The following is a 16,633-nucleotide window of genomic DNA, read 5'->3' as shown; positions in this document are numbered from 1 at the left end:
TAAGAATGTGAAATGTCAGAATAATAGTAGAGAGAATTATTTATTTCAGCTTTTATTGGTTTCATCACATTCCCAGTGGGTCAGAAGTTTACATACACTAAATAATTATTTGGTAGCATTGCCTTTAAATTGTTTAACTTGGATCAAACGTGTTGGGTAGCCTTCCACAAGCTTCCCACAATAAGTTGGATGAATTTTGGCCTATTCCTCCTGACAGAGCTGGTGTAACTGAGTCAGGTTTGTAGGCCTCCTTGCTCGCACATGCTTTTTCAGTTCTGCCAACAAATTTTCGATAGGATTGAGGTCAGGGCTTTGTGATGGCCACTCCAATACCTTGACTTTGTTATCATTAAGCCATTTTGCCACAACTTCGGAAGTATGCTTGGGGTCATTGTCCATTTGGAAGACCCATTTGCGACCAAGCTTTAACTTCCTGACTGATGTCTTGAGATGTTGCTTCAATATATATACACCTAGTTTTCCATCCTCATGATGCCATCTATTTTGTGAAGTGCACCAGTCCCTCCTACAGCTTGCTTCACGGTTGCTTCATGGTTGGGATGGAGTTCTTTGGCTTGCAAGCCTCCCCCTTTTTCCTCCAAACATAACGATGGTCATTATGGCCAAACAGTTCTATTTTTGTTTCATCAGACCAGAGGCCTTTCAGGTTATGTCGATATAGGACTCGTTTTACTGTGGATATGGATACTTTTGTACCTGTTTCCTCCAGCATCTTCACAAGGTCCTTTGCTGTTGTTCTGGGATTGACTTGCACCTTTCGCACCAAAGTATGTTCATCTCTAGGAGATAGAATGCATCTTCTTCCTGAGTGGTATGACGGCTGCGTGGTCCCATGGTGTTTATATTGCGTACTATTGTTTGTACAGATGAACGTGGTATCTTCAGGTGTTTGGAAATTGTTCCCAAGGATGAACCAGACTTGTGGAGGTCTACAATTTTTTTTCTGATGTCTTGGCTGATTTCTTTTGATTTTCCCATGATGTCAAGCAAAGAGGCACTGAGTTTGAAGGTGGGCCTTGAAATACATCCACAGGTACACCTCCAATTGACTCAAATTATGTCAATTAGCCTATCAGAAGCTTCTAAAGCTATGACATCATTTTCTGGAATTTTCCAAGCTGTGTAAGGCACAGTCAACTTAGTGTATGTAAACTTCTGACCCACTGGAATTGTGATACAGTGAATTATAAGTGAAACAATCTGTCTGTAAACAATTGTTGGAAAAATTCCTTGTGTCATGCACAAAGTAGATGTCCTAACCGACTTGCCAAAACTATAGTTTGTTAACAAGAAATGTGTGGAGTGGTTGAAAAACAAGTTTTAATGACTCCAACTTAAGTGTATGTAAACTTCCGACTTCAACTGTACATGGAGGTGACAGCATTCCCGCCGAAATATGCCCCCTAGACACAATTATGACAAGACAACCAACAAAATCGGGTCACAACTCCTGAAGCTCTTTCGCACACTGGGTCTGTACATAGTCAATGGTAGGCTTCGTGTGGACTCTTACAGTAGGTACACCTCCAGCTCATCCATTGGCAGTAGTACTGTAGATTACTTCATCACTGACCTCAACCCAGATTCTCTCAGAGCGATCACAGTTAGCCCACTGACACACCTATCAGATCATAGCAAAATCACAGTTTACTTGAACAGAGCAACACTCAATCATGAGGCATCAAAGCCAAAGGATCTACATAATATTAAGAAATGCTATAGATGGAAGGAAATTGGTATATAAACCTACCAAAAAACATTTAGGCAACAGCAAATTCAATCCCTTTTCGACACATTCCTGGACAAAACGTTTCACTGTAATAGTGAAAGTGTAAACTTGGCATTAGAATACCTAAACAGTATACAGTATTTGACCTCTCAGCTTCCCTATACAATCTAAAAATGTCAAGCAGACAACCTAAGAACATTAACAGCAATGACAAATGATTTGATGAAAAATATAAAAAGCTAAGAAAGAAATTGAGAAACCTATCCAACCAAAAACATAGAGACCCAGAAAACCTAAGCCTACACCTTCACTATGGTTAATCACTAAAACAATACAGAAATACACTACGGAGAAATAAGGAACAGCACATCAGAAATCAGCTCAATATAATTGAAGAATCAATATAATTGTCACAGATTCCCCCGGTACTGCTGCTCATTCTGTGCACCAGCTCCAGAGGTCTACGTCACCGGCCTCAAGGCGTCACTGAACTGTTTCATTACGCACACCTGGTTCCCATTCCCCCTGAATAGTAATTGTATATATGTGCCCTCTGTTCACCATTGTTTTGTCGGTTAGTGTTCCCATGTCTGTTGGTCTGTGAGAGCTGTGCTTGTTATTTCGTGTATTGTGCACTTGTTATTACGGTTCTCGTCCCGTGTATTGTTGTACATTTGCTATCACGGGTCTCGCACTGTGTTGTGTATTGCGGGTATCGTCACGTGTGTTTTTATTAGAGGTTTAACCGAACTCTTTTGTTCAGGTTACATCCCTGTGTTTTTGTACGTGTTTGTTTTGGGCTTCGTCCCCATGCCTTTTCATGGCATGTTGTATATTTTGGGTGGAGAATTAAACCTCCTTATCACGAATTCCTGTGCCTGTCTCCAATCATTTATACAACGTGACAAGAATCTAACCACTTCTGGGGAAGTTGGAACACTCTAAACAAACAACACAAAGAGTTATCTATCCAAAACAGAGATGTATGGATAAACCACTTCTCCAATCTTTTTGGAAAAACATATAAATAGAAATGATACATGATCAAATACAAATCTTAGAATCAACAATTAAAGACTTCCAGAACCCACTGGATTCTCCAATTACATTGAATGAACTACAGGACAAAATATATACCCTCCAACCCCAAAAGGCCTGTGGTGTTGATGATATCCTAAATGAAATGATAAAATATACAGACCACAAATTTCAATTGGTTATACTAATCTCTTTAACGTCATCCTCAGCTCTGGCATCTTCCCCAATATTTGGAACCAAGGACTGATCACCCCAATACACAAAAGTGGAGACAAATTTGACCCCAATAAATACCATGGGATATGCGTCAACAGCAAGCTTGGGAAAATCCTCTGCATTATCCTTATCATACATTCCCTCAGTGAAAACAATGCACTGAGCAAATGTCAAATTGGCTTTTTACCTAATTATGGTACAACAGACCACGTATTCACCCTGCACACCCTAATTGACAAACAAAGAGACCAAAACAAAGGCAAAGTCTTCTCATGCTTTATTGATTTCCAAAAAGCTTTTGACTCAATTTGGAATAAGGGTTTGCCATGCAAATTGATGGAAAGCAGTGTTGGGGGAAAAACATCCAACATTATAAAATCCATGTATACAAACAAGTGTGTGGTTAAAATTGGAAAAAAACACATTTCTTTCCACAGGGCCGTGGGGTGAGACAGGGATGCAGCTTGAGCCCCAACAGGCTGCAGCACCCGGCCTCACCCTACTAGTATCTGAAGTAAATGTCTACTGTTTGCTGATGATCTGGTGCTTCTGTCCCCAACCAAGGAGGGATCTTCTGCACAGATTCTGTCAGACCTGGGCCCTGACAGTAAATCTCAGTAAGACAAAAATAATTCCATCTAGACTCCGTTGCCCTAGAGCACACAAAAAACTGTACATGCTACAGCCTAAGCATCTGCGCCACAGGTTCCACAAAGCTGTGAACGATCTGATAGACAAGGCAAGAAGGGCCTTGTACACCATCGAAAGGAACAAAAAATTCTACATACCAATTAGGATCTGGCTAAAAATACTTGAATCAATTATGGAACCCATTGCCCTTTATGGTTGTGAGGTCTGGGGTCCGCTCACCAACCAAAAATTCACAAAATGGGACTCTGCATGCATAATTCTGGAAAAACATACTCAGTGTACAACGTAAAACACCAAATAGTGTATGCAGAGCAGAATTAGACCGATACCTGCTTATTATCAAAATCCAGAAAAGAGACGTTAAATTCTACAACCACCTAAAAGGAAGTGATTCCCAAACCTTCATAACAAAGCCATCACCTACAGAGAGATGAACCTGGAGAAGAGTTCCCTAAGCAAGCTAGTCCTAGGGCTCTGTTCATAAACACAAACAGAGCCGCAGGACAGCAACACAATTAGACCCAATCAAATCATGAGAAAACAAAAAGATAATTACTTGACACATTGGAGACTCAGTGAGCATAGCCTTGCTATTGAGAAAGGCCGCCGTAGGCAGACATGGCTCTCAAGAGAAGACAGTCTATGTGCACACTGCCCATAAAATGAGTTGGAAACTGAGCAGCTCTTCCTAACCTCCTGCCAAATGTATGACCATATTAGAGACACATATTTCCCTCAGATTACAGACCCACAAAGAACTCGAAAAACAAATCCAATTTTGATAAACTCCCATATCTATTGGGTGAAATACCACAGTGTGTCATCACAGCAGCAAGATTTTTGACCTGTTGCCACAAGAAAAGGGAAACCAGTGAAGAACAAACATCATTGTAAATACAACCCATATTTATGTTTATTTATTTTCCCTTTTGTACTTTAACTATTTGTTCATCGTTACAACACTGTATATAGCCATAATATGATATTTGAAATGTCTCTATTCCTTTGGAACTTTTGTGAGTGTAATGTTAACTGTTTATTTTTGATTGTTTATTTCACTTTTGTTTATTATCTGTTTCACTTGCTTTGGCAATGTAAACATATGTTTATCATGCCAATAAAGCCCTTTGAATTTAATTTAATTGAGAGGGAAAGAGAGAGAGAGCGAGCGAGAGGGAGACAAGACCACAAATTGTAAACAGAACTTGCACTCCTGTGGGCACAGATCAAACACCAGCACCATATACTGTACATCACCTCAGTAACACTTTGATCCCCTCTTTTCAGAGAAGGGAAAGGAGGTCAAAGCGTCTGTCAGATTTATATCTCCCATCTGCCCGGTGAATTAAAAAGGCCCAGTCATTCGCCACACATCTGTAAAAGGAACCAATGATTTACCTCCCCCAGACTGGGCTGGGATTGGGTGTGCAGGTGCAGCAGGGGTGCAAAGCTGGGGCTTTTTAATCACTTCCAAACACCCCTGGACACATGCAGACAGCAAGGCCAGCCACTCAGACATTGATGAAGTGAGGCTGATATCTCTCTCAGTAGCTTTCAAAATGTGTGGGGAAAGTGTCACTTACCCTGAACAGGGAGCCTTGCAACAATAGTTTGAAACTTCCTGTCACTCATATTGAATAATATTGTCAGCTTAGCTCTGTAGGGCCTTCTTTCAGATGTTCATGAAATGTAACATTTGGCTCATGGGCTCTGTTGGCTCTAGTCTACAGGCTATAGCCAATAAAGGGTTACCTTCAACGTCTAATTCTTTTTAGAAGCGATATTGAATATCAGTCAGCCAGAGGTCAATGCTCTTAGCTATTTGTCAAATCTACACATCGGTGTCCAGAGTACACTCTTAGAAAAAAGGGTTCCAAAAGGGTTCTTCGGCTGGAACCAAAAATAGTTCTTCAAAGGGTTATCCTATGGGGACAGCCGAATAACCCTTTTAGGTTCTAGATAGCACTTTTTTTGTGTGTTACTGAGTGTTATCAGTGTTTGTGTTTTGATTGATGGAGTGCTTTAATAGATTCCAGGTGTCGACAGTCATTCCTGTTTTTGCTCCTTTGTGAATACCTGACAGGCCAACCGATCGCGGAGTCTGGGTGCCTCAGTATACTGCGTGGGGGTGAAGGACTTCAATGAGACACAGGTGTGTTGACGCATCTTGCTTCATTGTGCTCTGATTTGACTTGGTCTCAAACTGTATCCCAAACCTCATTTGGAAAAGAGGTTGGTGGCTGTGTAGAACTGTATGACAAGTTTTTTTCTTCCTCAGCTGGCAATGATTGCTGATAGCAAGGACCATGTCTTCCCAGTGGATGACGGCTTTGAAGCACTGCAGGGTGTCATTGATTCGGTAAGAGGTTCAGACTTGACGACTAACACAAGGATCCCACTGGGCAAAAACTCAACATTGTTTCCACGTCATTTCAACAACAAAACATTATACGTGATAAGGTTGAATCAATGTAAAAACTGACTGGATTTGCAAAAAGTCATTAAGGTAAGGGAATTTACTATTTTATTCATCCAACTTTTAACATAAATCAAATGTTATTGTGACATTTTTGGAAGATAACTTAACCAAAAATAGACGTTGAACTGACGTCTGTGCCCAGTGGGAAGGCTAGAATAACAGCATCTTTAATGTACACTACACCATCCATCCAGAGATTGTGTTCAATAATTCTCACTGCAGTACATATCTAAATCCATTAACACGTTAATCAAAAAGGAAACAAGGGAGAATAGGATTAAAGAAAACAATAAACAGAAATATTCCATCCATCAAAACTCACCAGAAACAGAATTTCAGGAAAACCTGCTGTGACTCTGACTTCTCAGCTTTTGATCCAAGCTAGTGGAGTCTACCCAAACAGGATCAAAGTGTGTGCATTCATTCATTATAGCTTCCACCTCAAAGGTATTGACTTATATTTTTGTATCCGCTCAAACTATTTCAATAGCGGAGGAATGAAAGAAAAGGAGAGTCGTGGAGAGGCCATTGTCGCCCGGGCACTGAGTTCCTCTCACAGAGCCAGAGGTCAGTCAGACAAGTTGACTGGCATCTGGAGCCCATTAACCGCATGCTGAAAGCTGCTGGCTCAGACTCAATGAAGAAGGACAGCATGCAGTAAATCAAACCGATCTTCAGGCTTATAACACATACTTTCTCTGAACAGTGGGGGTATAGAGAGAGATGTACACCCAGAACACAAGAACAGAGAGGAGCACAGAGAGGAGAACAGGAGACATTAAGCAGACCCTATAAATGAGGTGCACAGGTCCACACTGATACTGTAATTGCCAGTAAAAGGAGTATAGGGATTATATTATTAAACCAATACCCTCAATAAAGCAACACACAACACTCTGTAACAAGCCAAACCTTGGCCAAAAGCCCACATGTCTCTCTTACTCCCACAGATCTTAAAGAAGTCCTGTATTGAGATCCTGGCAGTGGAACCCTCCAGTATCTGTGCAGGAGGTAAGTGTATAGACCTCTGGCCCATATTTATCCTCTCTGGCCTCTCAGATCATTTAATCAGACATTTAAAGGCCCCCTCATATTGGAGCGCACAACAGGACGAGAAAACCAATCTGACTTGGCAGGGCCAGCAGACTGGTGTGCAGTAAATATATCCGACACACAGTAGCAGCAACTTCTTTTGTCATGAACGATTCAACCTGGACCTAGTCCCAACAAAACTACTGTGCTAAGGACACAAACAATTGCTTTCTCTCTTATCTGATGTGTAATGCTGCCGTCATTGTCCATTCTACAGTCTTACAACACACCACTTTCCTCACTGTAAAAATAAGTATTTACACTTCATGTTTTCTGCGTTATGTGGTATTGGCTCCAGAGAGCCACTACATCTCCAAATGTCTGGACAACTGCAGTTGAAGTCTCATTGACTGCAAACTCTCAATTCTTAAGGCATTCAGATAAATAGTTTATCTTCAACAACCACTATGGTCAGGGCATGGTGGTTTAGAGTTTGTTGGCTGAATGTGACCAGAGTGTGAGATGCTGAGATGATAGACTCAGATGTTAGCTTGAACACATGGTGTGACAAATTCAGTTCAGTTTTACACTCTAACTGGCTGTATGCCTCCTCAGTCATTGTGTTTCTCTCTTCCCTCTCTAGAAACGTTCCAGGTGGTGGTGAGAGGAAATGGCTTCCTCCATGCTCGGAATGTCCATAAGGTCCTGTGCAGTTTCCGAATCAACGACACACTCACCAAGAGTAAGTGGAGCACCAACTCAAAATGAATAAACAGTGGACCTGTGTTCTGTTTGTTTTAAAGACATGTTAATAATGCATAAAGAATTAGCTAATCATGCAATAGGACACACAAAGTCGTATTTACTGCAGCTGTAAGAGTAAAGCTGCTCAGGAAATGTATGACAGACGTGGTGTTATGAGTTAGACACAGTAAAAGTCAATGTTTTCTTATTGATGTTTCATAATGCTTCCCAAAAGTGACATTCAGGAGATCAGTAGGGGTTCTCTATGCCCAAACAAGTGCCTATGCCATTTGTTTCTGGTATTACTGGTTTTTGTTTTTAAAGGGTACATTTGTACTTTAACGGCCTGAGACTGTACCAGAGCTAGAAGATAAAGGGAAACAGTGCCACACACAAGGCAGTCTGGGGAAAAGCCCTGGAGGCACATCCAAGTTCCCCCTGTGATCTTGAAGTGGCTTAATGGATGTGTGAGACCAGCCCCCTCCGATGCATGCCAACATATAGCTGTGGGAGGGCATGCTCTAATTACAAACAAAGAGAAAATATAGTCTGAGCCTGAGAGGAAGAGGATGAGGTCATGTTTAGGCCATGAAGAATTTAATCTATGGAATTTGATAGCAGATCAAAGTACAGTCTTCAGCTGCGTTCAATATTACGGTTTTATACCTTTTACAGTATGGTGCTACTTAGCAGGAATGACCTGAGGACTGCTAACAAATGTCTTCTACTCTGAATGAGTGTTGAAGAGAACAGGTTTACGGTGACCCAGAATGTAATTAAACATCCAACTCCCCAAGCGGAAGACATGGAAAAAATGTAGGAAAAAAGGATACACCACCTCTTTGTTTACTTCCCTCCTCCATCCCTTCTTTCAGATGTAAACCCAAAGATATGTGTACCAACTGTCCAGTAGAACATGTTTACCCCTAAACAGCTCAGTCATTTCAGACACAGCAGGCGCCATGTGTAATTGGCCACTGTTGGCTCATTGTTTCTTGTGGTTGAGTGTCAATGGTCTCATATGATTGATTCCAATCGTCCCACGGTGCACTCTTCTATAATCTGCAGAACTCCTAATGCGCCCCTTGACCATCACCACAGACACCACCACTCCTCTACCGCCTCTCCATATTCTCCAAAGGCTCCAGCCCTCGTAGGAAAGGAGCAATGTGTAGCTACATGTGTTCAGCAACTGAATGTCTGAGTCCATGTCTCCAGGAAAAGCAGCAGCAGCAAATACAGGCCCTCCGAACTTTGGCAGTGAAGAGACGTCGGGAGCATTCCTTCCTCCCTGTGACAGATGCTGCCCTGATGGCTCCAGTGAGCATCATCATGGAGATACAGTGCCTTCGGAGAGTATTCAGACCCCTTGACCTCCACATTTTGTTGCGTTAGAGCCTTATTCTAAAATTGATGAAATTGTTTATTTTCCTTATCAATCTACACACAATACCCCATAATGACAAATAAAAACAGGTTTTTAGAAAATGTTGCTAATTTATAATAAGTATTCAGACCCTTTACTCAGTACTTTGTTGAAGCACCTTTTGCAGTGATTACAGCATCAAGTCTTCTTGGGTATGATGCTACAAGCTTGGCACACCTGTATTTGGGGAGTTTCTCCCATTCTTCTCTGCAGATCCTCTCAAGCTCTGTCAGGCTGGATGGGGAGATGCACAGCTATTTTCAGGTCTCTCCAGAAATGTTTGATCGGGTTCAAGTCCGGGCTCTGGCTGGGCCACTCAGGGACATTCAGAGACTTGTCCCGAAGCCACTCCTGCATTGTCTTGGCTGTGTGGTTAGAGTCGTTGTCCTCTTGGAAGGTGAACCATCGCCTCAGGCTGAGGTCCTGAGCAGTCCGCAGCAGGTTTTCATCAAGGATCTCTCTGTACTTTGCTCCGTTCATCTTTCCCTCGATAGTCTCCCAGTACATGCCACTGAAAAACATCCCCACAGCATTATGCTGCCACTACCATGCTTCACCGTAAGGATGGTACCAGGTTTCTTCCAGACGTAACGCTTGGCATTCAAGCCAAAGAGTTCAATCTTGGTTTCGTCAGACCAGAGAATCTTGTTTCTCATGGTCTGAGAGTCTTCAAGTGCCTTTTGGCAAACTTCAAGCGGGCTGTCATATGCCTTTTACTGAGAAGTGGGTTCCATCTGGCCACTCTACCGTAAAGGACCATCGGGTTCTTGGTCACCTCCCTGACAAAGGCCCTTCTCCCCCGATTGCTCAGTTTGGCCGGACGGCCAGCTCTAGGAAGAGTCTTGGTGGTTACAAATATCTTACATTTAAGAATGATGGAGGCCACTGTGTTTTCGGGGGCCTTCAATGTTGCAGAAATGTTTTGGTACCCTTACCCAGATCTGTGCCTCAACACAATCCTGTCTCGGAGCTCTACAGACAATTCCTTCGATCTCATGGCTTGATTTTTGCTCTGACATGCGCTGTCAACTGTGGGACCTTATATAGACAGGTGTGTGTCTTTCCAAATCATGTCCAATCAATTGAATTTACCACAGGTGGACTCCAAACAAGTTGTAGAAACATCTCAAGGATGATCAATGGAAACAGGATGCACCTGAGCTCAATTTCAAGTCTCATAGCGAAGGGTCTGAATACTTACAGTTGAAGTCGGAAGTTTGCATACACTTAGGTTGGAGTCATTAAAACTCGTTTTTCAACCACTCCACAAATTTCTTGTTAACAAACTATAGTTTTGGCAAGTCAGTTAGGACATCTACTTTCACAACAATTGTTTACAGACAGATTATTTCACTTATAATTCACGGTATCACAATTCCAGTGGGTCAGAAGTTTACATACACTAAGTTGACTGTGCCATTAAACAGCGTGGAAAATTACAGAAAATGATGGCTTTAGAACCTCCTGATAGGCTAATTGACATAATTTGAGTCAATTGGAGGTGTACCTGTGGATGTATTTCAAGGCCTACCTTCAAACTCAGTGCCTGTTGATTGACATCATGGGAAAATCAGAAGAAATCAGCCAAGACCTCAGAAAAACAATTGTAGACCTCCACAAGTCTGGTTCATTTTTGGGAGCAATTTCCAAACGCCTGAAGGTAGCACGTTCATCTGTACAAACAATAGTACGCAAGTATAAACACCATGGGACCACGTAGCCGTCATACCGCTCAGGAAGGAGACGCGTTCTGTCTCCTAGAGATGAATGTACTTTGTTATAAAAAATGCAAATCAATCCCAGAACAACAGCGAAGGACCTTGTGAAGATTCTGGAGGAAACAGGTACAAAAGTATCTATATCCACAGTAAAACGAGTCCTATCTTGACATAACCTGAAAGGCTGCTCAGCAAGGAAGAAGACGCTGCTCCAAAACCACCATAAAAACGCCAGACTATGGCTTTCAACTACACATGGGGACAAAGATTGTACTTTTTGGAGAAATGTCCTCTGGCCCGATGAAACAAAAATAGAACCGTTTGGCCATAATGACCATCGTTATGTTTGGAGGAAAAAGGGGGAGGCTTGCAAGCCGAAGAACACCATCCCAGCTGTGAAGTACGGGGGTGGCAGCATCATGTTGTGGGGGTGCTTTGCTGCAGGAGGGACTGGTGCACTTCACAAAATAAATGGCATCATGAGGAAGAAGAATTATGTGGATATATTGAAGCAACATCTCAAGACATCAGTCAGAAAGTTAAAGCTTGGTCGCAAATGGGTCTTCCAAATGGACAATGACCCCAAGCATACTTCCAAAGTTGTGGCAAAATGGCTTAAGGACAACAAAGTCAAGGTATTTGAGTGGCCATCACAAAGCCCTGACCTCAATCCTATAGAAAATGTGTGGGCAGAACTGAAAAAGTATGTGCGAGCAAGGAGGCCTACAAACCTGACTCAGTTACACCAGCTCTGTCAGGAGGAATGGGCCAACATTCACCCAACTTATTGTGGGAAGCTTGTGGAAGGCTACCCAACACGTTGACCCAAGTTAAACAAATTAAAGGCAATGCTATCAAATACTAATTGTGTATATGTACTTCTGACCCACTGGGATTGTAATGAAAGAAATTAAAGCTGAAATAAATCATCCTCTCTACTATTATTCTGACATTTCACATTCATAAAATAAAGTGGTGATCCTAACTGATCTAAGATAGGGAATTTTTACTAGGATTAAATGTCTGGATTTGTGAAAAACTGAGTTTAAATGTATTTGGCTAAGGTGAATGTAAACTTCCGACTTCAACTGTATGTAAATCAGGTATTTCTGTTTTTATACAATACATACGCAAACATTTCTAAAAACCTGTTTCCACTTTGTCATTATGCCATATAGTGTGTGGATTGCAGAGTAATTTTTTTTATTCAATCAATTTTAGGATAAGGCAGTAACGGGGCCTGAATACTTTCCGAAGGCACTGTATTAAAGATGAGAATCCACCCCTTGTGACGTGATAAGACTTTATTCTTTAGAAATGCCCAGGAACCGGAGTAATCACAATTTTATTGGGATTGTATAGTTCTCCACAAATCTTACTTGACAGACAGCAGTACAGCCATGTTATTGTTGTAACGTCTGGAGAGTGATGGGTGTGGAGTCAGACGCAGAGAGCAGAAGGTTGACGGGAAAAACGCTTTAATGTCCTTTCGCACAGTAACCAGTTACAAACATGGGTGAAGCCCAAAACACAGGCGCAACAAACCCAAAACCATAGTTACTCAAATACCGGACAGCGAAAACCCAAAAGAACACAAACACCACTAACGTGAAATAGCAACAAGCCCGCACAAACACCAGCGGGCTAAACGAACTTAAATAACACCCATCCCAAAACCCCAACAAGGAACAGGTTAGTAGCTAGTAGACCGGCGACGACGACCGCCGAGCGCCACCCGAACAGGAAGGTGAGCCACCTTCGGTGGTATTCGTGACAATTGTATTCTCAGAAGCAATGTCATGTTAAATTGTCTCAGTATTGGTTAAATAGGCTGGTCTGCACTGTTGGAGCTAGGAACACAATATTTTTTGCTACACCTGCAATAACATCTACTAAATATGTGTATGTGACCAATAACATTTGGCTGTAATTTCTGGTAATTTATTGAGTAAGCTTTAACAGTGGGCACATGTCTGCACTCAGTAGTAAAACTTTACATTACCTTTTATCATGCACACAGAGTAAACTGTGTAATAAAGTGTTGTGACATGAAGCGAAGCTGTTGGCGGCAGCATCTAGATCCCTATGGTATTAAATGGTCCTTTATAGTCAGCCAGTCACCCAGTCTGCATGTCTTCAAAGAGGCCCTCAGCTCTCTCAGTCCCCTTTGATAGCTTAGTATAAGGTGGGTGACCGCTGAGTTGAACTCTGAATGGGATATCTGGGTTTGTGTTGGCTCTGAGCTCAGCTTGGCAGGCTGCAGTATTGATCTCCTCCTGGTCCCAATTCCTCCCCTCCGTCCTGCAGGGTGTTACTGGAGAGGAGAGGAGCGGTCATCCGTTTGCTGTGGAGCGCTCATGTTGATTTCCTCAGTGCAGGGGTATGTTAACCCTGAGCCAGGATAAACAGGCAGTCTTGGGCGATGACCATGCTCACTGGATCTGTTTTCCAACGTTTCATAAGTTGGACACAGAAAGACTAGAGGTTCTCTTTAAAAATGAAGGCTATGCTTTTAATCATTGCCTTTGTCTCTGCTCTGTCAAATGGGTGTCAGGACTAGGGTATTGAACTACGGTCCTTAAGCATCTCTGTATTATATTAGATTGGTATGTTAAATGAGTTACCATCAAGAGAAATTACAACTGCTCTCTGTTGTGATCACTAATTATGTCACAGTACAATACCGAAAATCCAATAAGATGATGTAATTTCATGATCATTAGTCAATGAACTCCAGACATCAATTGAAGAGAGATTTGGGACATGATATACAGTTCAGAAAGTATTCATACCCCTTGACTTATTCCACATTTTGTTCCACTGTGACGACTTACGCCAAAATCAGTCCCTCTCCTTGTTCGGGCGGCGTTCGGCGGTCGACGTCACCGGCCTTCTAGCCATCACCGATCCACTTTTCATTTTCCATTTGTTTTCGTCTTTGTTTTCTACACACCTGGTTTCAATTCCCCTCATTACATGTTCATTATTTAACCCTATGGTTTCCCCCATGTTTGTGTGCGTGTTTGTTTTATTGTTATTGGTATTCTTTCCTGCACCATAGTATTGTGTTTTGTACTGGTGTTATAAATACCTTCTTCATGCATCTCGGCTCTCCTGCGCCTGACTCCTTTCACCAGTTACCCACAGCCTTGACAGAAACACACACCTCATAAATGGAGTCAGCAGGAGCAGACAACCCCCCTTTGGCGGTCGAGGAGCGGGTCCTGCAGCATGCGACCATGTTGCAACGTCTCGGCACCGCTATGGATCGCGTGCTGCAGACGATGGACCGATGGGAGAGAGGAGAAGTACTTCCAGCGCCTCCACCAGCACCACTACAACAGGCACCACGGTTCACCCCTCCTTCACCCGGTCCCATTGGGATTCGGTTCGCGCTCCCGAGGGAATATGATGGGACGGCTGCTGGATGCCAGGGGTTCCTACTCCAGCTGGAACTCTACCTGGCGACCGTACAACCGGCGCCTTCAGGACGTGAGAGCGTGTCCGCCCTCGTCTCCTGTCTCTCAGGGAAAGCCCTGGAGTGGGCCAACGCCGTATGGGGGGAAGGAGAAGCGGTGTTGGACCATTACGCAGAGTGAACGTCTGTTCCACCAGAGGCAGGGGACGAGGAGCGCACAGGAGTTCGCCTTGGACTTCCAGACCCTGGCCGCCAGCGTGGGATGGAACGACAGGGCCCTGATCAATCACTACCGGTGCAGTCTGCGCGAGGACGTCCATCGGGAGTTGGCCTGCAGGGACACCACTCTTACGTTTGACCAGCTGGTGGACCTGTCCATCCGGCTGGATAACCTGCTGGCTACCCATGGACGTCGGGGTCGGGGTCTGTCAGTTCCATCCCCCAGCACCACCGCTCCAACGCCCATGGAGCTGGGAGGTGCTGCGCCTAGGGCGTCCGGAGGAGGGGCCGTTCCCTGCACCATCTGTGGCCGCAGAGGGTGCACTGCTGGTTGGTGCTGGGGAGGTTCCTCTGGGAGTCGAGGCAGCAGGCAGGGCACTCTCGTGTCACCCCAGGTGAGTCGGCACCAGGCTCACCCAGAGCCCCCTGTTGCTCACATGTTTTTGTTTATATATTTTCCTGAGTTTTCCCCGCATTCCCAGCAAAAGGCGCTCGTAGATTCAGGCGCAGCTGGGAATTTTATTGACAGATCATTTGCCCATAGTTTAGGGATCCCCATTGTTCCTGTGGATATGCCTTTCCCTGTGCACGCCCTAGATAGTCGACCATTAGGATCGGGGCTAATTAGGGAGGCCACCGCTCCACTGGGCATGGTTACGCAGGAGGGTCACAAGGAGAGAATCAGTTTCTTTCTTATTGAGTCTCCTGTGTTTTCCGTGGTGCTGGGCCTACCCTGGTTGGCCTGTCATAACCCCACTATTTTGTGGCAATGGAAGGTTCTCACAGGGTGGTCAAGAGAGTGCGCGGGGAGGTGTTTAGGGGATTCCGTCGGTGCTATTACGGTGGAAAGTCCAGATCAGGTCTCCACCGTGCGCATCCCCTCTGAATATGCCGATTTGGCTCTCGCCTTCTGTAAAAAGAAGGCGACTCAATTACCACCCCATCGATGGGGGGATTGTGCGATAGATCTCCTGGTAGACGCCTCACTTCCCAGGAGTCACGTGTATCCACTGTCGCAAGAGGAGACGGAGGCTATGGAAACATATGTCTCCGAATCTCTGGGGCAGGGGTACATTTGGCCCTCCACTTCATCTGCCTTCTCGAGTTTCTTTTTTGTGAAGAAAAAGGATGGAGGTCTGCACCCGTGTATTGACTATCGAGGCATCAACCTAATCACTGTGAGGTACAGGTACTCGCTGCCTCTCATCGCCAGTGCGATCGAGTCAATTCACGGGGCGCGCTTCTTCACAAAATTGGATCTCAGGAGCGCTTACAACCTGGTGCGTATCCGGGAGGGGGGCGAGTGGAAGAGCATTTAGTACCACCTCAGGGCACAATGAGTACCTCGTCATGCCGTACGGGTTGATGAATGCTCCATCAGTCTTCCAGGCCTTTGTAGACAAAATTTTCCGGGACCTGCACGGGCAGGGTGTAGTGGTGTATATCGACGACATTCTGATATACTCCGCTACACGCGCCGAGCATGTGTGCCTGGTGCGCAAGGTGCTTGGTCGACTGTTGGAGCATGACCTGTACGTCAAGGCTGAGAAATGCCTGTTTTTCAAACAGTCCATCTCCTTCCTAGGGTACCGCATTTCCACTTCAGGGGTGGAGATGGAGTGTGACCGCATTTCAGCCGTGCGTAATTGGCCGACTCCGACCACGGTAAAGGAAGTGCAGCGGTTTTTAGGGTTTGCCAACTACTACCGGAGGTTTATCGGGGGTTTTGTTCAGGTAGAGGCTCCCATCACCTCACTGCTGAAGGGGGGACCGGTGCGTTTGCAGTGGTCGGCTGAGACGGACAGGGCTTTTGATCACCTGAAGTTTCTGTTTACCTCGGCTCCGGTGCTGGCTCATCCGGATCCCTCTTTGGCATTCATAGTGGAGGTGGACGTGTCCGAGGCTGGGATAGGAGCCGTGCTCTCTCAGCACTCGGGTACGC

General features: G+C 44.2%; 1 protein-coding gene across 2 annotated transcripts in view; it reads left to right on the top strand.

Moving 5' to 3' along the window:
* The window catches only part of LOC139576795 (anthrax toxin receptor 1-like), a 62,794-nt gene that overhangs the window by 24,574 nt on the left and 21,587 nt on the right, over positions 1-16,633 (top strand). For both annotated transcript variants that reach the window (XM_071403283.1, XM_071403282.1), the window contains 4 exons: positions 5,739-5,807; positions 5,934-6,014; positions 7,085-7,145; positions 7,810-7,908. In XM_071403283.1, coding sequence (XP_071259384.1) covers positions 5,739-5,807; positions 5,934-6,014; positions 7,085-7,145; positions 7,810-7,908 — 310 coding nt within the window. The remainder of the gene's footprint in view (positions 1-5,738; positions 5,808-5,933; positions 6,015-7,084; positions 7,146-7,809; positions 7,909-16,633) is intronic.

This window comes from Salvelinus alpinus, chromosome 5, assembly GCF_045679555.1.
Source record: "Salvelinus alpinus chromosome 5, SLU_Salpinus.1, whole genome shotgun sequence".
Taxonomy (NCBI): domain Eukaryota; kingdom Metazoa; phylum Chordata; class Actinopteri; order Salmoniformes; family Salmonidae; genus Salvelinus; species Salvelinus alpinus.
Note: the sequence above shows the minus strand (reverse complement) of the source record. Positions and strands in the feature narration are given on the sequence as shown.